The sequence below is a fragment of the Hylobates moloch genome, unplaced genomic scaffold (assembly GCF_009828535.3).
Source record: "Hylobates moloch isolate HMO894 unplaced genomic scaffold, HMol_V3 SCAFFOLD_24, whole genome shotgun sequence".
Lineage (NCBI taxonomy): Eukaryota > Metazoa > Chordata > Mammalia > Primates > Hylobatidae > Hylobates > Hylobates moloch.
The window spans coordinates 25,911,660-25,939,052 of record NW_026652299.1 but is presented as its reverse complement, the minus strand read 5'-3'; the positions used below and the strand labels follow the sequence as shown (position 1 = coordinate 25,939,052).

The 27,393-nt window shown below is 55.8% G+C and overlaps 1 protein-coding gene across 1 annotated transcript; it reads right to left on the bottom strand.

Moving 5' to 3' along the window:
* Positions 1 to 6,906: 6,906 nt before the first annotated feature.
* INHBB (inhibin subunit beta B) lies at positions 6,907 to 12,579 on the bottom strand. The gene is made up of 2 exons (XM_032145918.2): positions 12,081 to 12,579; positions 6,907 to 9,605 (listed from the first exon to the last, which is right to left on the bottom strand). Exons 1-2 carry the CDS (start codon positions 12,526 to 12,528, stop codon positions 8,830 to 8,832), a joined length of 1,224 nt encoding a protein of 407 aa, XP_032001809.1. The 5' UTR covers positions 12,529 to 12,579; the 3' UTR covers positions 6,907 to 8,829.
* Between the last annotated feature and the right edge of the window lie 14,814 nt (positions 12,580 to 27,393).

The window sequence follows — 27,393 nt, the reverse complement described above, 5'->3', positions numbered from 1 at the left end:
GGTCCTGCTGACCCCCTCAGCCTCAGTTGCTCCAGCAGGAAAATGGGTGAGTGGTATTAACTTCTCACCCTGAGAGGGTGTGCTTTCATTCACTGAATAAGTGTGTATTGACATGGACATAAACACAAAACAACACACACTGAGGATGGCCAGTGTGGGGGGAGCGGAGGGCGGTGCGGGGGAGTGGGCTGAAAAACTGCCTATTGGTGACCACACTCACTGCCTGCAAACACCCATGGAACAAATCTGCACATGTCCCGCACCCCCCAACCCCGGATCTAAAATAATACAAAAAGATCTAAGACTTTAAAACTATAAAAGCAGAAACAAATTTTTAAAACTTGTATTGAGCATTTTATCTGCCCCAGCCTCAGGAGACTGGTGTGGTGAGCAACACGACTCTAGCTCCCCTAAAATCCAGGCCTGCAGACTCTCAGGGGAGGCGGGTGTGCACACCGCGAGTGATCTTGCAGGCAAGACAGGAGAGGGGCTCCACGAGCTGTGGGAGTCAGGGCTTCTAGCCCAGAGCCCTGAAGGATAAATCACAATCAGCCAAGCAAAGGTGGGGGAAAGGAGTTCAGGGAAAGGAAGGGCATTTGGAAGGTGCAGAGGTGGAAGGTGGTGAGCTGCGGGTGGGACCCGATGCCCAAGCCTGGTTTTCAGGAGGAGGGACCCACCAGCTCCAAGGGGGGAGGTAAGCAGGGCCGGGGGCCCTGGGCAGCCCAGGGGACATCAGACTCCTTCTTCCCAGGTGCATGGATGAGAGGGACAGGGTCACTGACAGCATGACCTGGAAGGGGCAGGAGAATGCCACAGGCATGTTTTGGAAAAGGATCTTCTGTGATCCCCCAGCTGCAGTGCAGCCAAGAGCAGGACCTGGGCTGTGCCCCTTCCACACTCCCATTCCCAGCCATTCTAATAGGCACGACTTGCCTAAAAAGCATCTGAGGCATCATCCTTCCCAGGAGTAAAGCAAGTAAAGCAGGTGAAGAAGTAAGGTTCCCAAAAGAACCAGTTTCTACGACTTCACGCCATCACGGTTGAGGGCTGGGGGTCAGGCTATTTGTGCTGAGAGGGTCACTGAAACCCCTCCCTAGAAGAACAAGGCCACTCAGGGCCCCTCCCAGGCAGGGAGAGCTGTCGCAGAGTGGGGCTAAGCTCTGCAGCCCTGCCAGGAGAGTCGCCCGTCAGGAGCTTCCCATGCAAATGTGGATAGTAGTTCTAACTTATCTCCCTTCTATGGTTCCTGTGAGGAATGAGAGGACACCCACAAAGTCCCTCAAAGGCTGGACAAGCTCACAACGCTTTTCTGAGGGCATGGGGTGGTTCCCCGCTGGGTACGTGACTTTCCCATTAGCCTCAAAACTGGGTTGTGAGCTCAAGAAGAACCAGCACTGTTTCCATGAGACCGGGAGCTGCCTAGGAGAATCCTCCAGATCCACACACACACACACCCACTGACACACACACACACACACACACACAGGCAGGTGCCCAGGGTGGCCAGGAAGAGTCTCCCACCCCTGCCTGACCCTGGCCCCTGGGGACCTGGGGCCTGACTTGTGCTCCACCCACAGACCCCACAGGAAGAGGTGGGGAGGGGACTGAGCATGGCAAACCCAGCCCCCATCATTCCGGACAAGGGCTGGAACTGGCACCCGGAAACCCACCCCACCCCATCCCTCACCCCTGTCCCTGGGGCTGGGCAGAGCAGACCCCGGGAGCAGAGGTGGGTTGGAAGGCACAAGGAAAGAGGGAGGTGAGACGCCAGGAGAAGAAAAGAGGGCGGAACAAGAGCCTGCTCTGCACAGGAGGGGAGGCGCAGGCAGCCTGGCACGTCCAGCTGCCCATCTGCCTCTGCATCCCCAGCAAAGATCGCTGTCCCCACCCTGGCAGCCCCTCCCCCAGAGGAGAGAAGGTCACGAGAAGCTCCTCCCTGGGAGGGAGTAGTTGGCTCATTCCACAATGGCTCTCTCTGCCCCACTCCCCTACTCCTCCCCACACACGGTTATGTAGCCCAAGTAGTCCAAAAACCCTTCCCTGAAATCCCACTTGAAAATGTGGTCAGTGTGCATTTTCTCAGACACTCAGAGGGTCCTCACTCTCATCAGATTCTCTGCAGGTCTGCCATGACCTCAGACAGGTCCCTCTTCCTGCTGGCAGAATGGCCATTCTCACCTGGTGGGACCTGCAGGTGTGCACACCTGATTCTGAAGGTAGCCAGACCCTCAGGACCCCCTATGGGGATGGGGTAGGAGGAGAGCTGCGGGGCAGCTGAGGGGCTCTGAAAGGCCTCCCCAGGGCATCCCCAGCAGCTCCCAGGTCCCCTCTGCCATGACAGCAGCTCTCTCTCCTACCCCAAGTGCCCCAGGGCTCAGGGACCCACAGGTCTCTTGGAAACATTGAAGGGAGAGAAGGCAGTGTCTGGAGGGCCTGCTCCTCTGAGGGCCTAGGGTGGCTCCCCGCTGGGTACGTGACTTTCCCAGTGGCCTCGAAACTGGGTTGTGAGCTCAAGAAGAGCCAGGCCCAGGTCTTCCCCTCGAATAGCTATGAGGCCTCAGGCAAGATGCCCAACTTCCCTGAGCCTCAACTTCCTCATCAGTAAAATGGGCACATCTCACCTGCCCAAGAGGGAGATTATAAAGATTAACTACAAAGCTGCTGCAAAGCACCGTATCTGACAGCAGTAAACAATAAATGGTAGTCAACATCATCATCGCCGCACCTCTGTGAATATTCATTGATGAATAATTGAGAATGAAAGAAGGCCTCTCAGAGGAAGGGCAGGCCTCTGGCTGGGCACCCAGCACTATTCCTGACACAGAGAATGTGCCGGAAAACAGCAAAACAACTCAAGAGCATGGCCCTTCTAACCAGGTGAATGCTCACAACCCCCTTAAGGTAGGCACTGTCATTGCTCCATTTTACAGAGGATGACTCTGAGAGGCTGGGCCAGGCTACAACCGCAAAGCCAGGTAGGCCGACCTGTAGCCCATGCTTCCAGTGACTAGTCACAATGACAATTGTTCAGCCCCCGCCCTCCAACCCCGGGTGCAACAGCCATCTCACCCGCCTGGCCAGAGATGGTGCACGGACGGCTGGGTGTTTGGTTTCCCCACAGCCACAGAGAAGAACAGCTCGGTGCACAGTTGCCACTGATGCCTCAGGCCAGAGCCAAGGCAGGAGTTGGGGAGCAGGCCCCTTCCAAAAGAATGCTGAGAACATCCTGGACCGCAGCCTCCCCTCTCTTCCAGGTAGACCCCAGAACAGCTGCCTCTCCCCTCATCCCTCCTCCTGGGCAGCCCAGGGGCTGTGAGTGACTCTGGAAACAGCTGGCTGGGGACAAGTCCTAGAGCTGTGCAACTTTCAGTGAATGGCTGCCTTGCTCTCGGCCTTTGTTTTCTCGTTTACACAATGGGGATAATACCTGTTCCCTCACCTCCAGGTTGTTGTGAACACTACACTGAGATGAGGGATGAACCCCTGCACATAACAGCAGGCACCGTGGGAATGTTTGTTGAGTGACTGAATGACTGACCAGATGGTACCTTTCTCCCTTTAAAGTGCTCTGGCTTTGAGGTGACCCCTAGCACACTGTGTAGCCAAAGCACAGCATCAGGGGCTGTGAAACCATACCAAGGACAACTGCACAGGCCACAGAAATAGTGCCTGCGCCAGACCTGCTCAGGATCTGCCGGGTATGAGGGTGATCACAGATTCTAACTGCAAGATGATAACTACCCCAATCACAACGTACATAACTGGTTAGGTGCATCACCTCTCCATAAGGAAGAAAACAAAAATGGCAAGACATGCACACAGCCAACCATGCAACCACACCCCTACAATCACAGTCTCAAACCCCACACACAGTCTCACACACTCACCCACACAGCCTCACAACCTCAAGGCCAGCCAACCATACACTACAAACTCACAGCCAACCGTGCACGCCCACAATCACAGTCTCAAGCCCCACGTGGCTCAGCATACACAGTAACACCTACCATCACAAAACAGTGCATCACCAATGCTCACCCACCCACAATACCCAGGCCACACCCATGAGCAGCAATGCCCACCTCACACACGCACAGCCTCACACACCAGTGACTGCCCATCCACAGTCGCCACATGACACAGAGCCCCCACAGCCGCCATGCTCACACCCCACGCCTCATCTACAGCCAACCACCATCAGCAGGTCTTTCAAAGCCCACCCCGTAATTTGTCATTTGCTCCCATTGAAAGCCTAGAAACAGGGCTGGGGGCACTCCCAGGGCCTCTCCCCAGTGTTTGATTTCTACTTTTTGCCTGCAAAGCCACACTTTCTTAAGCCCCCAGCAGTTTTCATGGCTTGGTAGCCACCTGTGACCTCCCACCCCCGTTCCTATCCTCGCTCTTGGTCCTCAAGGGAGCTCTAGGCAGCTGCAGGATTCTCCAAGTTGTGATGGCCTACAAGTCCCTGGGGCATCTGCAGCAATAGTTCCCACCCGGCCTTGCAGTGGGTCTGGGCAGACGCGATGCTGGGCTGGCCTGCACTCCGGGTGAGTCAGGAGCCCAGCCACGGTGCAAGAGGCTGCAGGGACACCATGGCCTGGAGCTCTGGCAGAGGCCGAGGCAATAGTATCACGCCATGCCACGAGTAACAGGTATAAAGCTCTGACACCTAGTAGCCCCTCCTAAATGCTGGCCCCACCCCTGGGCTGCGCCACAGGGCACTCTGTGTGCCCCACTCTAAGCCAGACCCTGGGAGGGAGAGCTGGGAGAGAAAACACAGACAGAGCATACGGTTGGAGCCTCTAAGTACTGAGCCCCTCAGCCGCCTGTCTGGGAAATCGGGGGAGCAGAGGTGAGGCAGGTGTGGGTGCTGTCCTGACCCCAGTGCCCCAGCCCAGGTCATGGGCTCCACTGAGTCACTGAGGACTTGGGGCATGTTTGAAGGTCAGGGTGACCCCCACATGGTGGGATCCCAGGCATGGTGGTAGATGGGTGGGGGAGGCATTTGAGGTGGGTGGGGATGGCAGCCTTCCGGCTCAGGCAGGCCCTTCCTGTCCCACTGGTCCCAGGTGGGGCTGGGGATGAGTATGAGAAGCCAGCAGCCTGGAAGCCGGAAGAGGCAGGGAGGGCTGGAGGAAAGAAGGGCTGGGGACCTTGAAGTCCAGCAGCGGGGAGTCCAGCCAGAGGCACTGGACCTGGGGGCAGAGCTGGGCTCCAGGGACATTTTCAGAGAAAGGCAGGGCCCTTGGGCCGGGCCACTGGGGAAATAAGAGGAGCAGACGGGAGAGGCTAGAGCATCGAGTAGGGGGAAGCAGAGCAAGGGGAGCGGTGACCACAGCAGCACAGGAGGCTGCAGGGCCCTGCTGGAGTGGGGACATCCAGCTGGGACAGGACACCAGTGCCTGTCCTCACTGCCCCTCTCAGCAACAGGAACTGCTGCCCACCAGTGCCCCCGGGGGCCAGACCCCACCGGGACAGGAGCCAGCATAGGGCAGCAAAGTCACTCAGGGACCAGGTCAGCCAGCCCCAAGGCCTCGTGCCCCTGGGGTCCCCAGGCCCTTCCTGGGGCTACTTCGAGACTCACGGGGCCATCCTGTGATGCTCAGCCCAGAAGGACTTTGGTAGGTGCTCAGTGTCCAAACAGCAGAAGCACCTCAGTGACACATCGCACCTCCTGGCCACTACCTGAAAAAAGTCCCAGGGCAGCGGGAAGGCAGGGCTGGGCTGAGGGCCTAGTGCCACCAGCAGCTAGGCCTAGCCCCCCGCAGAGCAGAGGGCAGAGACCTCGTGACTCACTGCCTGAAATGCACAGGCCAGACCTGTCTTTATGACACTTTCTTCTTTGCCCCTATGAATTACAGTAATACTGTCTCACAACTTCACGATAACCAGTCTTCCCCCCGGGCTGAAAGCCTGGCAGGGCAGTAGTTCCCTTGGTTGGGCAAAGAATGCAAAAAGAAAAGGCTAGAAGGCTGCCTCCTGCCACCAGCCGGCTGTGCTGATTGAGCTATACCCCTCTAGCTGTCTGGGCCTCCCTCAGTTTCCCACTACCTTGATGAGGTTAGATGCTCTCTCAAGTGCCATGTGCTCGAATGTCCTGAGATTGTCTGGGAAGACCACATGCTACCCAAACCCCAGGGCGGAGCCCCAGCAGCCCTGCAGGGCCTCAGACGAAGGCAAGGGCACAGGGCTGCGGTCCCCCAAGGAAACGGGTGGGCTCAAACACCCAGGGTCCCTGTCCTGGCTGTGTGATCTCAGGCAGGCTCTGAACTCTCTAAGCCTCAGATTTTCAAACTCTGGGAAATGCAGACAAAGCCACTTTCCACAAAGACGTGACGCTGCATGGTAACAGCAGGACTCGGCAGGTATCCCAGTTATACCTGCGCAGTGGACCATTATTACTATACCGCCCCTACCACCACTCTCCACCGGGAAAACCCCCTCAGGAAGGGCTCCTTTGTGCACTCACGGCCTGACTCTGTTTACCCTTCTATCCCAAGATACCAAGCCTCTTCTGGGTCCCAGTCACCTCCAAATAGAGGTGAGCAGAGGTTAGCTGGACTTCAGCCTTCAGGGTTTTGCATTTCCACCTGGGGATGGGGGCTTACCCAGCACTTGCAAATGGTAATGGATGTGGCCTTGGTGAAACATAATCAATCTTGGGACTAGAAGGGTAAACAAATGTGTAATTCATGAATTTGTTAATTGTCCTTCATTTTGATCTTCTGCCATTTTTCCTGTAATCTCTGCCCGACATACATCTCATGGCAAGGACGCAGAGATGCCAGGAGCAGGCCGTGGAGGCTGCTGGCATCCAACCTGGACACCTGGACTGGCCTTCCCCCCAGATGCCCACCTCTAGCCCAGGCCTCCCTGCCCCAGACATCACACAAGGCAGGAGGCCCGTGGCACTCAATCTTTTATTTTCTTAAACTGTACACAAACGTAAAATACTTTAACAGCAAGTCTATGGGAAAATTGTTTGGTTTTAAATTATGATGAAACAGAACCTAAGGCGAGCTTTATTAAATAAACATAAAGATGGGGATTTAAGGATACACACCTGCATTCTATCATAGTCATTTTTACTCTATCTTCTGGGTGTGTAAGGATGGAAAAGACACATCAAACCGAATAAACAAAATCCATTCATACCCTGAAACGTTGGCAGGCCACTCAAGGGACTGTTCAGAACGTCTACCTCATCTCACATGGCCTCACCGTCTAATAAAATTAAAACTGATCTGTTGGCCTCTTTGGTTCCAAAATTATGTATAATACATTTAACTGTATTCATTTTTTTTTGCTGCTATAAAAATAACTTCTTTTTTCAAATGGCAGTTTCTGACTAATCATGCAACTAAATCAGTGCAAACATTAAAAGCAATCATTCGCTTAAAAAAGAAGCAAAGGATTTCATTTCAAGTATAAAAAATATAAAAAGAGTCGTACGAGTCCATTTCGTCTAGTGTGGGTCAACCCTTTAAATTGCATAGTTCACGTGGCACTTGGACATCTAGAGGGCGAGCGAGTTCGGTGCTCGGCCAAGGGCCACTTCTGGACACACGCAGATCGGCAAGTGCTATGTCATGTGCGTTCAGGCAGGTCTGCAAGTGCTATGCGGGTGGGCAGGCGGGCGGGCAGGTGAGTGGGCAGGGGCCACATCCATGGCCGGCCCTGATGGCTGGGGCCCACATGGGCAACTTCTGCAAATCAGCTGAAAGCCTTCCCCATCTCTCCAAGACCAACTAGGCTGCTCCCCTCCCTTGGCCTCTGCTGAGGGGACACCTCCCATCCTCAGCAGTTCAAGAATGCCTCCTCCCCGCCATTTCCTCCTGTGGTCTCATCCCCTTGCCTAGGGGTCATTCCCACCAGTCCCCAAACCAGTCCTAGAGGAATGTCCCCAATGAAGGGCACAGATTGCAACTTTTTTCTTTCCATTTAGAACAATTCGGATTTTCACTTAAAAGGTCATACCTGGTAGAAAAGTCCTTTTTCAGTTATACAACTGGCAAGGATGACCTGTCAACTGTTGGAGATCAGTTAAAGCATCAAATTTAGCCCCCTCTTCTCTCCCTCCCTCCCCACCCCAAAAACAAACACACACATAAGTCATGTCAGAGGCCCAAGCGACAAACAGTCAAATGGTCATTGCCCCTGCTCCCAGGTCTCTGACGGGTTGTGTCCTTTCTGGGTCTCTTTCCCTCGACAAGGGCATGGAAGGACAGGCTCCCCAGGCCTTGAAGCACGAAGGATCCCAGGCTGGGGAAGAAGCAGACATCGAGCCAGGCAGAGCAGGCCTGGTAAAAGCCACGGGGCACACGCAGCCTCCGCCTGGCTGTGCTCCCCACCCCTGCATCTGCTTTTCCTCTCCGTGGCTCTCTCTCTCTCTCTGTGTCTCTGTCTTTGTGCTTTTATGTGTGCTCGGAAGGCGCAATTCAGAGTGGCCGGGCCAGCTGGTGGGAATGGTGGCTGCTCACCCTATTCTCTCCGACTGACAGGCATTTGTAGCTAAGCTGCCATTTGTCACCGCATCCATTTGCTGGTATCCTGGAGGCTGCTGTGTGGGTGGCAGGATGCGTCTGGCTGTGCGTGGCTACGTGCGCATTTTAAAGTATTTCATGTCAGTTGAGGGTTCTCGCTCTGGTTTTGACTGGTTGCTCTACGAAGTTGTAGAAAAATATCTCAGGCCGCACCCTGGCACTATCTCCACAGCCCCACAGAATGACTGTGCTCAGCCCACCGTGTACCCCCGTTCCCGCGGGGGCTGGAAGAAGCCCACCCGGGACTGTCCTCCGTGCCCCACCACCGTGCCCCTGCCTTGCACTGTCAGGCGCAGCCGCACTCCTCCACAATCATGTTGGGCACGTCCCGCTTGACGATGTTGTACTCATCATCAAAGTACAGCATGGACATGGTGCTCAGCTTGGTGGGGATGCAGCAGGAGTTCACCGTGCCGGGGTTCAGGCCCCGCATGCGATACTGGTTCACCACAGCCGTGTGGAAGGAGGAGGCGGAGCCGGGGACCCCTGCCAGGTAGGCTGGGCAGCTGCCCTCACAGTAGTTCCCGTAGTAGCCGGTGGGTGCTATGATCCAGTCGTTCCAGCCGATGAGGCGGAAGTCAATGAAGAACTGTTGCCTGCAACAGAGGTTGGTCCGGCCATCGCACTCCAGGCCTCGCTTGCGAATGCGGTGCCTGCTGTCGCCCAGCCGAGCCTGCACCACCACAAAGGGCCGGTGCGACTCTTCGCCTGGGTCCACGAACACCGGCACCACGGCCAGCTCCTGGCAGCTGTCACACTGCACGTCTAGGTTGAGTCGCCGCTCGCCCCGCTCAAACAAGGCCTGGATGGCCTCCGTGAGTGGGAAGGTATGCCAGCCGCTGCGCTTGAGGTCCACCCTCTTCTCCACCATGTTCCACCTGTCACCGTGGCCCTGCTCCTGGAAGTACACTTTGACCCGCACCTTCCGCCGGCTGCCCTTCTCCAGGACGTAGGGCAGGAGTTTCAGGTAAAGCCACAGGCTGGCCTGGACCACAAACAGGTTCTGGTTGCCTTCGTTGGAGATGAAGAAGTATAGGCGGACCCGGGAGGAGGCGAGGCCATCTGCGGAAAAGGGGAAGAGCGAGCCAAGTTAATTCAAGGAGAACACGAGGCAATGGGGGAAACACACTCTCTGCTGCAGGATGCTGGAATGCAACTCGCCACACAGCTGGAAAACGTTACTGACCAGAAATACCATTCTTGGGGCCAGGGCCTCTGACTGTAACCTGGGAGAGGCAGAGAAAATCGTTTCTCATTGAGAAACCCGGACCAGGTTGGGGCTGGAGGGTCCGGGCCTATAAAATCCTGCCTCACCTCTCCCAGGCCAGGGCTCCCTGGAGACAGGCTGTCAGGCCTCAAAGCACAACAGAAGAACTTGTCAGGGGGCCAAGATCTTAACAAGTTGTTATGGGTATCTGTGAAATCTGAAAAACAAAACCAGGATCGCAGGGAGGATTTTGGGGTGGGTGGTTTTAGTAGGGCTTTTTTTTTTTTTTTTTTTTTTTTTTTGGTTAACTTAGCGCATTGCAAAATCAAGCTGAGCCACCTACCGCCTCTTTCCAGTGTTTACCTAAGTATGATCTGATCCAACCCCCAGTGGAACCTCCACTGCAAACAAGCAGGCTCTGCTCATGTTTCTGACATAGGAACGTGTGCTTTGCAGGCTGCAGAGCCTAACCCTTATTTCCGAGTAGTTTCAAGGGACAGGACATTCAGCCTTAAAACTTGAGGTCCAATCCTTTGACAAGACTCTGGCTCCCTGTTAATGGCACGTTCAAAATCTCCAAGGAGTAGGGGAGCTGGCTAGGTTAATTTTCTCAATAATTCAGCTCAACAAGAAGGAGGCTGTGCCAATCAAGAGATGACTCCCCTCTCATCCTACATTTCGGTGACCCTTGCCTCTGACAATCTACGTTTTTCTTTCCTTTTTTCTTTTCCTTTTTTTTTCCCAGGAAGAACAAATAACGAAACTCTGTGGTCAGGGCTGGTTTTATCAAACCTCCCACCATGCCCCTCCCAAGCCCCTACCTCCGGCCTCGCCTGGCTCCTCTAATAACACTGACATCTGACTTTGAAATGGGGGAAACTGCAGCCTTAAAAGCTGGTCTTGGACGAGCTGCCTGTGACCTGAATCTGTTATTTATAAGTCAAAGAGCTGGCTCCGTGAAACGGACCAGAAATATAACAGCCCCCGCTGTCATTTTGTGCCACCGGGACCAAAAGGCCTCCTCGACCTTCCAGAATCACATTTCTAACTCTGGGCCCCAAAGCACCTTTTAATCCGAGCCCTCTAATTGCATGGCGAGCTTTCCCTGACTCACTTTAGTGGACAGCTAAAACGGCAATGCATTTCTTTCTAAGCACAAACCAGCCCCGATTGTCTCTGCTTTTCTCCACACCCGGCCATGCAAAACTTTTCATCCCTTTTCATCCCCGGGCTGCCTGCTGCCTGGGGGGGTGGGGGGCATTTGCAGCCAGGGGCACAACCGCTCCCCCCACCCAGGCTCCCCGCTTGCCCCCGCCCTGACTGCACCCGGGCTTCCCCCTCTGCGACCTTCTCCGCAGTCCCCTCGGCACAAATGGGGCCGAGCTCCAGGCACAAAAGCCAGCCTGGCTTATTCAAGTCCTGAAAAGGACAGCGGAGTCGAAAGCACTTGCAGCATTTTGGCGCGGGCACATTTTTCTCCTTCTTTTAAAGTTCCGAAAGATTTTTCTCTCTCTGATTTTTATATTTAGACAGTGTTAGAGATTTGCAATCTGGGGCCGGGTGGGGGGGGGCGGATTCCAGAAAGGAGCCATACCCTTTGTTAACTACGACTCTGCCTCTCGGGCGAGGGGTCTGCTGCAGCTGCCAGGCAAGCCGAAAGGCACGGGGCTGTCCCCGAGCCGCGGCTTTCTCTGTGTAAATGATGGACCTGTTGAGAAGCCTGCCTTCCGCCCGATTCCGGTGCCCACACAATCGGAAGAGAGGTTGCCTAGCTCTCCCCAGCGAGGCTTCAGCAATCCTGGCAAGCCCACGCCGCCGGTGATGGAAGCGGCCCCAGGGGCCTCTCACGCAGGCACACACACACACAGACACACACACAGACACACACACTGTCTCTCTCTCCTCCGGCCCACGTATATCAACAAGCACACACATCTCCATCCACACTGCTAAGCCTACACTCCGATCGTGGGAAACAAAAACATTAAGCAATCACCAAGCAAGTGCCCGCAGAGCCAGGGCCGCGCGCATCTGCCGGGAGGGGGACGCGCGCCCAGAGGCGCTGAGGCCCGATTCCCAAGAGCAGGGGTGGAGGGTCAGGCGCTCGGCGGCGGGGGGTTGAGGCAGCAGGCAGGGGTCTGCGGCCTGGGGGAAGAGGACTGCAATCCCGGCGAAGCGCGCAGGGCCACGGCCGAAGGAGCCCTGCCGGGAGTCCAGGCTGCCCCAGGGCGCGCGGGCTGCGGTGGCGGCGGCGGCAGCCGGAGCTAGCAAGGAAAGGGAGAGCGGAAGCGAGCGGGGACCGCGGCAGACAGCCAGAGGGCCGGACCCACCTGTCTCGGCGAAGCTGATGATTTCGGAAACGCGCTCCTGGCCGTCGGCGGCCGGGCTGGCGTGGCCGTCGAGGTGCGGGATCTCCACGCGGCCGTCCTCGCGCACCTTGCCCGCGTGCAGCTTGCGCAGGGCCGTGACCATGGCGGCCTTGGGCACGGCGTGCGTGATGTTGGGCCGGCCCCGCATCTGCAGGCGGCTCAAGATGTGCCGCTTCACCGCCTCCAGGAAGTCGCCGTCCACTCGGCCGAGCTCCTCCGGCCGCCGGAAGCCGCCGCACGACGTACAGGTGTCCTGCGAGCCGCCCGGGGCTCCGGGTGGCGGGGGTGGCGGCGGCGCGGCAGGCGACGGCGGGGGCGTGGGTGAGCCCCAGGCCTCAGGCCCCAGCCAGCCGGCCGCCAGCAGCAGAAGGCAGGCGGCCCCCAGCGCCCGGCCGGGCAGCCCGTCCATGGTGCGCCGCTGGCGACGAGGGCGCCCGCCGCGAGGCGAGCCGAGCCGAGCGCAGGGCCGGGCTCCGGGCTCCGGGCGCACCGCCCCGCCCCGCCCCCGCCCGCGCCCGCCCGGGCCTCCGCCCGCCCGCCCGCCGGGAGGGCCGCCGCCGGCTCACAGGGGGAGGGGGCCGGCCGGGCCTCGGGGGTTCCCGCGAGGGAGGGAAGGGGCGCCGAGGGCCCCGGGGGCCCGAGGGGCGCGCCGGGCGGGGCGGAGGTCGCGGGTCACTGCCGCACGGGCGTCTCGGGGCGCCTCGGCATCTGCAGCCTTCTCCCCATCCTTTCCGCGTCGGGGGCCCCGCAGCCCCGGCTCGGGTGAAGCGAAAGCAGCGGCAGTGAGAGCGGCGGTTCGGCCGGCGGCTGGGGAAGGTGGCGAAAGAGCGGGTCCACGCAACTTGGCCGAGACGGAAGCGAAGGCGCTGGAGCCCCCCGGAGCGGAGCCGGGCGCGGCTTGGCGCGGCGCTGCGGCGGGCGCTGCGGCGGGGCCCCGCGCTCGCACCTGAGGGCCTCGCCCTCACTGCCTCGCGCCGGGAAGGGCCGCCGGCGGCGGAGACGGGCAGGTCGTCCTCGCCGCGGGCCAGCGGGCAGTGGCGCGGAGCAAGCTTGGTGCCCGGGAGAGCCGGCCGCTCGGGCCCGCTCACAGGCGGCGCCAAGCCCTCGGCCGCGGGCCCTGCAGTCTTCCCGGCGCGTCACACGGCAAAGTTGTCTCCAGGCTCCCTGGGCGCCTCATCCACGGGCGGGCGGCCGCAGCGCGCTTCGCCGGGGCCTCTGCTCCGCCCGCCTCCTCGCAGCCTCCCTCCCTCCTTCCCTCCGCCTGCCTGCGCGGCCCGGCCGGGCGCGGGGCGCCAGGCGAGGAAGGCGAGGGGGAGGCAGGGCCCTTCTCGCCCGTGTCTCTTCTGCCTGCCGCGGCGGCGGCGAGGTCGGCTCGAGCGCCGAAAAGTCTCGCAGCGTCCCCGGGTGCGGTGCCCTCGCTCGCGCTCGCACTGGCACCCGCCGCAGGGCCGGGAGACAGCGGGCGGGCGGCGGCGGCGTCCCCGCGCCGGGCCGCGGCACGGAGTGCGGAGCTCGCCGAGGAGGAGTTCTTCTCTTTGGCCTCTCTTCTTTTACTCTCCCCGTTTTTTCTCCCAAGGGGGAAAAAAGCCGCACAATCTCCGTATGTGCGCGCGCGTTGAAATAGACGTTGGCAGAAAAAAGGGGGGGAGGGAGGGTGTCGTCCTGCCCGTGCGAGAGGAGACTGTCCGTGCCTCCCCGCTCGAGCTTCCCGGGGTGGGGGGAGGAGGGGAAAGCGGAATCTGTTCAGGTTGGGGCTGCCCGCTCCCCGCGCTCACTCCCGCTTCCCATCGCTTTTTTCCTTTCTGCCTTCGCGAGAAGGAGGGGCGAGCCGGCCCTCTCCTTTCCCCTCCTCTCCCCTCCCACCCCCCGCAATGCCAGGCTACTTTTGCTACCTCGAAACTTTCCCACCACGTGGGCGCCCCGGACCCTTGCCCAGCTGGGCGGCCGGCGGCACCGACGGGCTCCGGGCGCTGGACCCAGGCGCTCCTCCCGGCCCACTCCCCCCCTCCCCGCGGCCGCGCAGGCCCTGCCCCTGTCCCAGCTGCCGCCCTCCCCAACGGGCAGAGGCGACTCCCGCCGCCGTGGCCGCCCCCGGCCCTCCTGGGGCGCTCCCTTGCGGCAAAGCCTGGCGAGGCGAGCGGGGTGCGGCGCGGCCTGGGACGCCAGAGGCAGGCTCCGCCAGCGGCTGCCGCTCTGGGGCTGCAGTGCCCTCACCCAGCTCCCCGGGCAGCCGTCGCACTGTCCAAGGCGTGGACCCTGCGGGCTGGAGGACGGGAAGGCAGTAGCCGCTGGAGGCCTGGCCAGCGGCTGCCTCTGCTGGGCCAGGAGGAACGCCCCGATTGTGCAGGATCCCAGGTGCGCGGCCCAGAGGCCACTGAGCCTCAGGGCTTGCGGGGCTGGCAGGGTCTACAGTACTCCACCCCACCCCCCGGGAATCCCCACTTTCGCCAGCTGACAAACTTTGGCTTCACTCAGACCCGGGTTCCACTCGGGCTCAGCCACTGCCAGCTTTGCAGGAGTGACCTTGCATAGAGTCCTCACCTTTCCTATCGCCTACCTCTTCTTCTGTGAAGGGACAGTAACACCTGTATCACAGGGGCTGGGTGGGAGGCCCAGCGAGGCAACTGGGCCAGGCTCTTTACACAACCCGATGAAGGATGGTTCTAGGGTCACCGTTCTCAGGCCACCAGACAAGGAACAGTGTCAGTGGAAACTTGACTTTCAGACCCGTCCAGGGCCCCCAGTGCAATACCCTCCTCTGTCCTTCTTCACGCCCCCACCCGGGTCTGGGGCCGCATGACAATGCCCACAGGACACGGAGCCGTACCCCGTTCCCTCGCAACGGGCTAGACTCAAGGCAGAAGCACGATGGGAGGTCATCCTGGCTTTCCTAGGATATTGGGGAATCGGGGACGTCGGAGGCGGAGCGTGGCCTCCTGCCCCCGCCTCCCACCGCCAGTCTCTCGGGCCAGCCCTGCCACCGTGGAGCTCGGCCGGGACCGCAGGCCCGCGGCGGCCTGCAAGTCTGGAAGCCGAGCGCCCCCTCCCTCCCAATCGGAGGAAACGACCCGAAGCTGGCGGGCAAAACTAGGACGGGTGTGAGTTTGCCGACCGAAGTCAGAAGCAGGGATCCAGGAGGATCCCCGAGATGGCAGCCCTTCTGCCTCCTTAGAATCTCCACCAGGGCCAGAGTCTCTGCTCTCCCATCAGGTTGCCCTAGCCCTGCCTGGGAGCCTGTGGCCCGGGAGCCTCTGCCTCCTGGGAAGCACCTCCTGCATGGTGGCCTTGAGCCAGGGTGGCCACCTCCTGGTTTTGCTTGCATCTGCCCACCCGGCTGTCTCCATTACCACAGCCACCAGCCACTTGACAAACTCATTCTCAGACTCTCAGAGCCAGCCCAGTCTGTCCTTGGCGAAGCCTTCCCTGACCCGCTTGTGCCCTATATAGTTTTTTACTGAGTGAGGCTCTCAGCCCAGTGCCTGGCTGTTATATCCTCCCTTGTCTGTCTCGTGCATGGGAAGCAGACCTCCTGGGCCCCATCTGGTGCCAGACCTGGCAGATGATCAGGGAGAACTTACTGAAGAGATGATTGAATGAAGAAGTGAGAGAAGCCATAAAGCCAATGAAGGAGTTCGCAGCCCCCGTTCCCCAACACAAGCCCTCACAGGAGTGTTCCTGGCCAGCCCTTCTCATTGCCAACTCCACCTGGGCTGGACAGGGCTGTGGAAAGGGAGAGAATATGGGTGAGGGTTCCCTGCCTTCAAGCCTTCAAGAAGGTGGAGCATCCTCCCCATCGACCTGGCACCAGGGAGGGGCAAAAGCCACCGTGTCCTTGCTGGTGGGAGGAGGGAAGAGGAGGTTGGGAGGAGGGTCCACACTTTGCTCCCCTAGTGGAGGAGCTGTCAGCCCCGCTGCCAGTCATCTGCTGGGAGGGAACTGGGTCAAGCGGTAGTCAGAAACCATCTGCTCGAGAAGCTGGGATTATCCCGCCCTCTGCTGATCCCCCAGCCCACGGGAGCCAAGGGTGTAAATTGAGTTCTTCCAAATCACCTTGTGTTTCTGGGGGGGGCTCCCCTTCCCCTCCTGAGGGGCAAGGACCTGTTCCTGTTGCTTCAAAGCCTCATTTAGCATCGAGCTTGGTTCTCCTTGTGCTGGTAAACTCAGCCTTCCATCTCGGCTAAGGATGTGACTGCGTCTGTCAGTTTTGAATACAATAATGCACATCAGTGCTGTAGCCAACACCCTCCAAGCAACTGCAAGACCAGGCCACCCTAATGCAGGATGCTGGCTCCCTGCTGCCATCAAGGAACTCCTTGGAGAAGGCGGGAAGGAAACATGGCGACACTATAGATTTGGGCTTGCAGAAGATGGAAGAGTACAGAGCACTTCCTCTCAGGCCTTTTTTTTTTTTTTTTTTTGCATAACCCATCACTATCTGTTGAGGATGATGGAAACGTCCAAAAGTGACCAGGCAAACCATAAACGTGAGCCTTAGGGCTCATTTGCAAAACGAATTGAGAACCCAGGTGCAGTTCTTGGCCCTGCAGCTCCTGCAAGGTGTGGAGTGGAGAGGTCTTTGCACCAGTAGGCACTAGGGTTCTGGCTGGAAGAAGGCCTTTGGGAGAGTTGGACTTAGGGACCTGGCATTTATTTTTCTGTCACTGAAGCCACTATTGCCAAGTTTCACCATCATATGTCACACCTCTCCAGAGCAACTCGATCTCTGCACAGAGGAGGTGCATGCCAGGCCCAATGCAGCAGTGTCCTGCTCAGCCAGCAGCCCTGGACACTGGCAATGGACAGCCTCAGCCTGGAGCCAGGTGGGAAGGAGAACCCAGCCAAGAGTGCCTCCTAGGGTTGGGGGTCAAGCTGTCCTTTGTAAGAGCTCAGAGACCAACATGGAGCCCCACAGAATGCCCCAAGGCCACCTCATGCCTTTGAGGTCACAGACTCAAGTCCTTGATGAAAGAGTGGACACAGGAGGGGTATTTTGATAATACAGTGTATTTCTTACCAGGGCAGCTGGGTGGCTCCTACCTCAGGAGGGCCCTGGCAGCCATCTACATCCATAAACCCAGCAGTGGCCTCAGTGAGGATGCTTATTATCTCTGGTAGCTCATGGGCTCGGGGGGCCAAGACCTGTATTATTCATCTGTCACTGTCCAGTGTCCCGCACAGCACCTGCCTCGGTGAGTGCTTATGGACTGAATGAAGTAGGGGCATCACATGGGGCAGACAGAGGAGCTGAGGTGCCCAGTGTGGCTGGGCCAAGACCCTGTAGGTCAGCAGCAGGCCCAGGACTCCAGCGCAGGCCCTGCGTTCTGGTCAGCTTGGATGGCAAGCCACTCCATGCTCCCGGGTGTGTGCTGCTGTCCCCTCCCAGCCGGTGTAAGCAGGTGGACACAGCTACATCATACCTGCTCATGTCCCCATTCTATTTCCTAAACAGGCTTTAACACAAAAGCATTTCATAGGGCTACTCATCAATTGTGGTACTTTTGAGATAATGTCCTCAGTTCCCCAACCCCTGAAATCTATTGTACGTCAGCAAGAACCATACAAACTCTTGTGTTCTGGGCCTCATTCTCAGTAAGACTGGGGAGCCTCGATGCAGCTAGCTAGAGAGGGCCCACTTCTGGTTCATCCAGCAAGGGCCTTCAGACCAGTTCATGGGGCTACTGGAGGTTTTGTGAGAGTAGAATTCAACATGTTTTGAACGTCCAGGAAATTTGTGAACATTCAGGAAATATTTCAACAGCAGGCCCCCTGAGGATGGCTGTCCAAGTTGGTATATTTTCTAGAAAAAAATAGAGGTGCTAAATACAGCAGTTGGTCAGTGACCCACTTCAAATTGCTAATCACGAACTATTTCTAGCACAGAATTCCTTCCCTTTCGTTCAGTAAACGCACTGAACTAGCTGCCGGAGATCCAGCAATGCATAAGTCAGGCCTTGACACCCCCACCCCCAAGTCTACTGGGAAGACCAGTACATGAGCAGGGAGATCCTCCCTCTCCCAGGAGACCACAGGGATAAAGCTGAGGGGGAAAGACACCTAAGTCTACCAGAGGTGTCTCAGGGGAGGCAGGATTCGAACTGAGCCATGAAGCATGAGGAGGCATTTTCCAGGTGGCCCCAGGTGGACGTGAGAGAGACGAGGTGGACAGGAACTGAGGTCCCCGGGATGAACTGCGTGTGAGTAGGTCTAGGGGAGGGACCAGGTCAAGTCCAGTGTAGCTAGGCCTGGGTTTGTCAGCCCAGAAAGAGGTGGTAAGGCCAGGAGGACATGTGACCCCTTGCAGGGGTGTTCTAGGACAGTGGCAGCACTCTAGTGCCTGAGAGACCCAGCCCAGTGGGGAGGCAGTGAGAGCTAGCATGAGAACCAAAAGGGAGGAAGGGGAGGGATTGGAGTCCTTCCATTAGGACACAGGCCCGGGCAGCTCATGGGAGGAGGGGCTGAGCAAGAAGAGCTGAGGAGCCCCCTCCTCCCATTCCTGCCGTGGGAGCGCCTGTAGATGGCTTCCAGGTACCCATGTGTGGCCGAGAACCCAGTGAGCTGGCCATTTTGCTACTAACAAAGGAAAAGTAGAGCATTTCTAAGGTTCCTTTGTTTAGGGTCTCCAAGCCCAACTGCATCCACTCTGGGAATACTTGGGTCCAAGTACCAAACTCCCCTTAAATGGCATGCCTCAGTCCTCAGCTGTCCTTGAGCTTCAAACTGACCTTTTTTCCACCTACTCCTCGGAGGACGAGAAGTGACCTGCCTGTCCAATGGGCCACCAGCAAAGAAAAATGCACAGCTGACCCAAGATAGCATTTCTGAGGTTCTGATGGGGGACAGGGACAACACAGAAACCAAAGAAATTATGCTTGTCTACAGACAAGACATCTTTTTTGCTTTTTTGTTGTTGTTAAGACGGAGTCTCGCTGTGTCACCAGGCTGGAGTGCAGTGGCATGATGTCAACTCACTACAACCTCTGCCTCCCGGGTTCAAGCGATTCTCCTGCCTCAACCTCCTGAGTAGCTGGGACTACAGGCACGCACCACCACACCCAGCTAATTTTTGTATTTTTAGTGGTGACAGGGTTTCACCAGGTTGGCCAGGATGGTTTTGATCTCCTGACCTTGTGATCCACCCGCCTCGGCCTCCCCTTTTTTGCTTTTTAAACAGAACCAAGAAACTCATCAATCATTTCATGTATATGAAAACTGAGGACCTCTGTCTCCAACAGCCCACACCCCCTCCGGCTGCACCAGTATGTTCCGTATTCATGGAACTCACTTCCTATGAAGGTACCACGGTAAAGCAGATCAAAAAGAGAGCCACCAAAATGTTGGGCTTCGCATAAGTTCTCCCCACCCCGACATAAGACTCTAACTGAATTTTCGCAGTCAGTAAAACGGTCTCTGTCTCGCATTGAAGGGAACTCCACAGGGGGAACCACTGTGGCTGTAGAAGGAGAAAAAACAGAGCCATTAGCAGCTTCATCTTCCTGCAGCCAGGACCTATTGACTGCCTGGTAAAGCTCTGTTAATTTCAAGTCATCTCAATGTTCAGCCCTTTCCCTTTCGGTCTGGGCACTGGGCAGGCTCCTGGTTCACACCATGCTCCCTGTCTTTCCTCTTCCTTCCCCACGCAGGCCCCCAAACCGCGTGTCAGGTGCTGGTCTGAGAAAGGAGGCATTTCTCACCTACCTCCCTAGCCCAGGTCATTCAGCCTCTGCAGTGCCTTCTCTTCTCCATATATTAGATTATGGGTCGAAATGCCAGAGGAAAAAAAAATGAATGAAAAGGGAAGGATTTAATTTTTGCTTGATGGATTTATTTATATCTAATTAGGAGGCCCCACTGTGAAGGGGGTAAAGTTTTAGTTCTGGCCTATTGAAGGGCAAACACCTATTGTGAACTTGCTGTCTGCATTGCTCCAAGATTCCCAGAGTCGAGCCACATGCATTTGTGATGCCAATAGAACTGTGAGCAGAGCCCAAGCCACCAGGCACTGTCCTCAACCCTCCACCTGTCAGCAGGGCCTGTCACGCAAACTGGCCTCAAGCCAGGGTTTGGAGGATGTGCCCTTCGACACCTTTCCAAACGAAAGAAGAAGAAAAAAGAAAGATGTAAAGATAGACCAGATAAATAGATAGCATCTTTAGGATGAAGAAATACAAAACATTAAAATTTCATTTGACCTTCGTCTCCCTTAGGGTGTCTAACGTTTCTCATACCCCTACAACTTCCTACTGATTCAGAAATAACTGCACAGAGCAAGACACTTAATTAGAAATAAAAAGAAGAACCTGCCAGGCATAGAAATACTGAAACACTCATCAACTAACATTAAGTAACACTGGTCAAAAGAGGTGTCACATGCATTATTACACAATCTCTTTAGGACATCATTTGTATCTGTACATAATGTAGTTAAACTGTTATTTACCTGAGCTCAGCTAACCGTGAATCTTTTTGTAATTAAATCTATGAACACTGTCAGACACACTCACTGATCTTGCACACATTGGTGATAACTAGCCCTCCTCTCCAGCCACAGAATATATTCTTTTTTTTTCTTTTTTTTTTTTTGAGACAGAGTCTTGTTGCCCAGGCTAGACTGCAGTGGCACGATCTCGGCTCACTGCCACCTCCACCTCCCGGGTTCAAGTAACTCTCGTGCCTCAGCCTTCCGAATAGCTGGGACTACAGGCACCAGCCACCACGCCCGGTTGATTATTGTATTTTTAGAAGAGACGGGGTTTCACCATATTGGTCAGGCTGGTCTCAAACTCCTGACCTCAGGTGATCCACCTGCCTTGGCCTCCCAAAGTGCTGGGATTACAGGCGTGAGCCACCGCTCCTGGCCTCCAACCACAGAACATATTCTGGGTTCAGGGCCCCTCAGGTTAGTCTTTAGCCCTTCCTGATGCCTCCAACTATTGTTCAAAAAGGTTCTTGTATTCATTCCACATGTACGCAGAGGACCTAGTAGGAACAGAACACTGTACCAGGCAATGACTGGGCTACAGCACTGTCCTGACTTCAGATCAATTAGCAGGGAGGGCGGACACCTTGGCAGCAAGCACCAGGCCCCACAGAAGGCAGGATGGAGGGAGCAAATGAGCAGGACAGGCCCTGGCACAGTGGAGCTTGCAGGAGATGGAGGGCCAACGGGAGCTTGGGGGAGAGCTGCCTGGGCCTGCGCTGGGGGCTGGAGCCACCCTGGAGGAAGTAGGGCCCAGCCGGTCAGGGTCGGGGAACAGGGTCTGGCCAGGGCCTTCCAGACAGCAGGTTCCTAAAGGCCAGACTGGGGTCGTGGTGATTTCGTGGGATCGTGGTGACTTTGCAGTGCCACCACACCAGCCCTGAGCTGCTTCCTCTGCTCTGCTTTTTTGGGACAGAAGAGAACCTTGGGCACTTAAGCCGCCACTATTTGGGGTTTTCCACTATGTGCAGCCAGACCTAATGGTAACTGAGTCAAGAGGCATAGGGTTGAAATGGGAGCTGGGAAGCAGGAGAAAACGAAGATGAGAAACAGAAAGGGGCAGTTCAGGGAGGTGGAAGGAAACCAGGACAGGTGGTGTCCTGCAGCCAGGGGGTGGCCAGGGAGGCCAGGCACAGCAGGGTGGGCTCTGAAGGAGGCAGGAGAGGGCGCTGCAGGTGACAGTATGCCAGAAAGGGCAGGAAGTGGGTGGTCTCTGAATGTAAAAAGTGACCAGAACAGGGAAGACACTGGGGGTGCATAAGAGCGTGGTCTGCTCTGCTGATTCAGGTCCACAGGGAGCCCGAAGCTGCGAGACTCCAGCTGGGAAGCCCCCAAAAGTGGGAGCTAAGGGATGGCTGATGCAACTGGCTTCTGACCAATGATGCCGGAGCCGGGCAAACACTGGGGCCATTTCCTCAAGCAGGTGTCAGTGCCTGGTCTGCCCTGGGTACAGGGTGTGCTGCTTTGGGAGAAAAGTGGTGGCAGCCGAGCCTGGCCCATAAAACACGCAGACTGATGAGCTGCAGCTCCGTGTATGTTACAGTAGGAAGAACCATTCTCCAACGGAGATGTCGTTCATTTCTTTACTGCCTCACTCCTATCTTGCAATATTTTTCAGTGATTCTCCCCTACTCAGGAAAAAGATCCAATTCCTTCTGCTGCCTAGGAGGCTTTTTATCCAGCCCCTACGGCCTCCAGCTTCCCATGAAGTAGCCCCTTCCTCCTCCCCCACAACTCACACACTGACTCTCTCTCCTCCGGCCACTGAAAGCTACTCCAATGGACCGAACAGACCCTGGATCTCTAAAATGACCAATCTTCCCAGCTTGCCGGGGATGAAGGGTTTTCCTGGGCCATAGGACTTTCTGTGGTAAAACCAGGACAGTCCCAGACAAACCAGGTCATGCTACATACCTCGCCCATTCATGTCTTTACTTCTATTATTTGCTCAGCCTGCAGCTCCTTCCCCTGAACCTGTGAGGAAGACACTCTCTGAGGGAAGACACTTCCCCTGAACGAGGAAGAACTCTGTGAGGAAGACACTCGACGCCATCCAAGCTTGCCTCCAGCATCACCGCCTCCCTAGAGCTTCTCCTAATCAGCCCCTGACTCTCTTAAAACCACAGAACCTACCATGTGGTCCTCTGTGGTGTCCTTTTTGGTAGCCTGCATAGAACTCCAGCACAGCACTTCAATACTTTACTGTTTAGGCCGGGCGTGGTGGCTCACGCCTGTAATCCCAACACTTTGGGAGGCTGAGGTGGGTGAATCACTTGAGGTCAGGAGTTCGAGACCAGCCTGGCCAACATGGGGAAACACCACCTCTACTAAAAATACAAAAATTAGCCGGGCATGGTGGTGCACGCCTGTAATCCCAGCTACTCAGGAGGCTGAGGCAGGAGAATAGTTTGAACCCGGGAGGCGGAGGTTGCAGTGAGCCAAAATCATGCCACTGCACCCCAGCCTGGGCAACAGAGCAAGACCCCGTCTCAAAAAAAAAATACTTTACTGTCTAGATGTGCTGCATTCTCTGTCATGCCCTCTAATGTCACACATGCCTTGTGAAATGTGGCCCTGATGCCAGACACCTGGCACTCTCCATTCTCCCTTCCCCCCCACTTCCTCATCCAAACAATCACAAGCCCCTAGGCTTCTGCCTTCTAAGTCTCTCCGAAGCCTCCTGAGGCTGGCTGTGGCGTTCCTGTATTTTGGTACCTCAGTCTTCTATCTACACACGCTGTTGTCTGTTGTCTAATCTGAGCTTCCAGAGGACAAGGAGCTACGCTGTCTTTACATCCCAATGCTGCAGCAGGCCCAGCAAGTCATGGGTGAGCCACAAGTGTTTGCTGGGCTATTTTCAAATACAGCAGAAGGGATTCTGTGATGTGTGGCCACACCCAAGACCAGTTTTTTTCAGAAACTTCTGAAAAGTCATCACATTCCACACATTCATTTAACAAATAACTTACTAAACACCTATCATATGCAAAGCCTAGGAGAGAAAGCAGTGAACAAGACAGTCAAAACCTCTGTCCTCATGAAACTTACAATCTAAGGGGGGAAACAGAAAATAAGCGTGTTTTACAAAGTAATCTCAAAGAATGAAAGTGCTATGAATTTTTTTTTTTGAGATGGAGTCTCGCTCTGTCACGCAGGCTGGAGCGCAGTGGCACGATCTTGGCTCACTGCAAGCTCCACCTCCCGGGTCCATGCCATTCTCCTGTCCCAGCCTCCCGAGTAGCTGGGACTACAGGCACCCGCCACCATGCCCCGCTAATTTTTTGTATTTTTTGTAGAAACGGGGTTTCACTGTGTTAGCCAGGATGGTCTCCATCTCCTGACCTCGTGATCCACCCACCTCGGCCTCCCAAAGTGCTGGGATTACAGGCGTGAGCCATCGCGCCCCGCCAGTGCTATGAAATTTTTTAAAGGAGCTTAAAGAGAAGCAGACTGGTTAGGGGCTAAGTCAGGAAAGGTCAAAAGATACAAAAGAAGAAGTCACAGAGATCTGGGGGAAGAGCTTCAAGATGGAACTAAGCTTAGAATGTTCAAGGAGCATTGAGAGAAAACCAGCATGCATGATACATGGCAAAGCTAGAATAGAGCGGTTGAAGGAAATTAGAGAGGTCGAGACTAGATTACGTCAAGCTTTGCAGGTTTTACTTCTTAGGATTAGATTCAATCAGCCTCAATCAGTGGCTAACACAAGATATTTCTTACATCAGAGAAGTTCAGAATTAGGAATTCCAAGCCTGGTATAATGACTCTGTGGTCATCTGGCAGCCCTGCTTCATCTGTCTCTCTTATGAAGTTTTCATCAGCAAGGTTGCTTTATATCACAAGATGGCTGCTAGAGCACCATCCATCATATCTCTATTCTAAGCAGTAGAAAGGAGGAAAGCACGGAAGAGGAAAAATTTTGCATTCTCCCAGCTGAGTCAGCTCCCTTGAAAGGACAATACCAGAAGCCCTACTCAACAGCTCTGCTTTCATCTCATTGGCCACCCCTAGGTTATCAAGGAGGCTGGGAAATACAGGCGTTTAACTGGGTACTGTGCTGCTCCAAATAAAAGAAGGGTTCAATCAGAAAGTAAGACACACAGAATAAATACTTGGTATAAACCCCGTCTCTACTAAAAATACAAAAATTAGCCAGGTGTGGTGACGTGCACCTGTAGTCCCAGCTACTCGGGAGGCTGAGGCAGGAGAATTGCTTGAACCCAGGAGGCGGAGGTTGCAGTGAGCTGAGGTCGCGCCATTGCACTCCAGCCTGGGCGACAGAGCAAGACTCTGTTTCAAATAAATAAATAAATAAGAATAAATACTGGGTGTGCCCAAGGGTGTGGAAAGGAGCCTGGGCTGCATTCTAACTACAATGAGAAGGATTTAAAAAGGGCTGCTGTGATTTGATTTACCAGATGAGAAGATCGCTCTGGCTACAGATGGAGGGGGAACTATAACCGGGAGGAGTGGAAGCAGGGAGATGAGTTAGGTGCTGTTGCAATAATCCAGGTGAGAGATGAGGGTGGCTGGGCTAGCGCTTCAGCATGGAGGCGGTGAGAAGTGGCTGGATTTGCCTCTGCTTGGGGGCTAGTGCCAATAGACCTGGCTGAAAGATTGGGTGTGGGTATAAAGGAAAGACAGACACAAGAAGATGGATCCCAGGTTATGGGGCTGAGCCAGGAGGAAGATGCCATTCATGGGGCGGGAAGGGATGGGGAGAGACCCAGGACAGTGAAAGTTCTGCTTGGGTATGTTGCTTTCGAGAGGCCTGTTAGGTGCCGAGTGCAACTGCTGAAGAGGTAGTTGGATGGGGAAGTTTGGGATTCAGGGCAGAGGTCACACCATTTTGGGAGCCACCAGTAAATGGCTGGTATTGAAACCCAGGGGCCAGATGAGTTCACTCAGTGAGAGGGTGTTGATGAAGGGAAGAGGGCCAAGAAGGAACCCTGGGGCACTTTGGCCTTTGAAGGCCAGAGAGCCAGCAAAGGAAGAGGAAAACAGGCCAGCGTGGTGGAGAGCGAATGAGGGCAAAGTGCCAAATGCTGTGAGCATGGAGTACGATGAGAACAGGAATGCACCCGGGATGTTGCCACGTGGAGATTGGTAGGGACCCTGATAAGAGCCAAGAGCTATCGCAGTAGAGTGGGGAAGGAAGGCCTCAAAAAGAATGGCTGATGAGTGAGTGGACCTGCCAGGAAACTCTTCCCAATGGTGGTGTTGCTGTGGAGGGTGGGAGAGAAATGCATGGAGCTAGAGGGAACATGCAGTCTGGGGGTTCCCCCACCAACAAGCCCTGGGGCTCCCACGCCTCCACCACCAGGCCTCAGTGGTCACTTCACAGTTCCTGCCACTTGCACTCCAGCACAGAGGATATCACAGCCCGGATACAAGAGTTTTTTCCACCCACTCCAAGGATTGGGCTCAGAGGAAACAATTAGAAGCCTCCAGTTACTCTCTGGGGCTCTAAGGGCTCCTATCTGGAGACCTGGCCCTCTGGGCTCAGCCGCTAACAAAAGCCATCCCCTGTGTCCCCACGGTGACCGATCAAAGCGCCACCTGTAGTGAGTTATTTAAGGAGAAGAGCTGGGCTTATGGAGGAACTGTGGAAAGATCACAGGCTATCTTCAGAGAAGCTGCTGGTGGAATTCCCAAGTCCTTACTGGGTTTTGGGCTTGATTACCCACTTAGTGCCCAGCTGGTCATCATCATGTTTGCCAACGACCAGAGGGAAAAAAAATTGCCTCCAAAATTTATCAGCAGCCAGGTCACCACCTTTGCTGTGAGATGAAACTACATCTGAAGAATATTTATTCTGGGGAGAGGAGAAGGGGAACGGCAGAATGGTTCATTTCAAACTTTAGTGGCTTTGTCTGGGTTTTGCTCAATCCCCAGCTAACGGCTAAACTATCTGAACTCCAAACCAAAATAAATACACCTCTGAAGTGAAACAATGTTATTACATCAAGGCTGATGTAATGGTTCCAAACCATGAGAAAATAATAGTCCAGCATAATGGGTCCCTCTGTTTAGCCAGAGGAAAGGCTGGGCTTCTGGCTCCTTGTCAACTGGAATTTGGCGTTTTCTATCATTGTTGAGCTGGGTGTGTGTATCTGTGTGTGAGACCTAATTAACGATGCTTTAGGACTTGTGGTGTGAAAGTGTACAGATAGATATTAAAATATAATTGAGGGGTACACAGTAGGTCTCTGGACCAACCCAAAGAAGGGCCCCTGCCTGCCCTACCCCTTGGGGCCCTCCCAGAATCAGCTTCCCCCAGAGTGACATTGAGGATTTCGATGGCCCCTCCAGGTTCAGGGGTGGAAAAAGGTTATGTGGCTTAAAGGCTGTTTCATTGTGAGAGACAACTTCCAAATAGAAAGTGGTACCCGCCCCCAGGAACATATCTGCACGTGCTGCTCTGCACCCTCGGGTGTCTCCAGGCAGACGGAAGCTGACTCCCACAGCCGAGCTGAGCTGAGCAGGGCACAGGTTTAACGAGGAACATCCACTGGGTTGACACTGCACCAATGGTGCCTACAGGCGTGCAGCCCCCACGTTCCTGCTAGCTGTGCCCCTGGGCTTGAGGGCTTGGTCCCTTGGGCTCTGTTCCCGTGTACACTTTACCAGGGTCAAGTCAGGCAGACGGTGCCTGGAAGACGCGCCCTCTCACCCTCCCCCACCTCACTGGAGGCTGCCGTAGGAAGACTTTGACATAGGGAGTCCCAGTGTGCCCGGTCAGGTTCACAAGTCAGAGACATCTGCCAACTAATGAAACTGAGCGCTTCCAATTTCAGG

Bases quoted from the DNA above. Each gene is read 5' to 3' on its own strand.
- INHBB (XM_032145918.2), bottom strand. From the start codon at position 12,528: ATGGACGGGCTGCCCGGCCGGGCGCTGGGGGCCGCCTGCCTTCTGCTG. The intron at 9,606-12,080 runs GTGGGTCCGGCC...CCTTTTCCGCAG, and splicing joins CATCAGCTTCGCCGAGACAG to ATGGCCTCGCCTCCTCCCGG.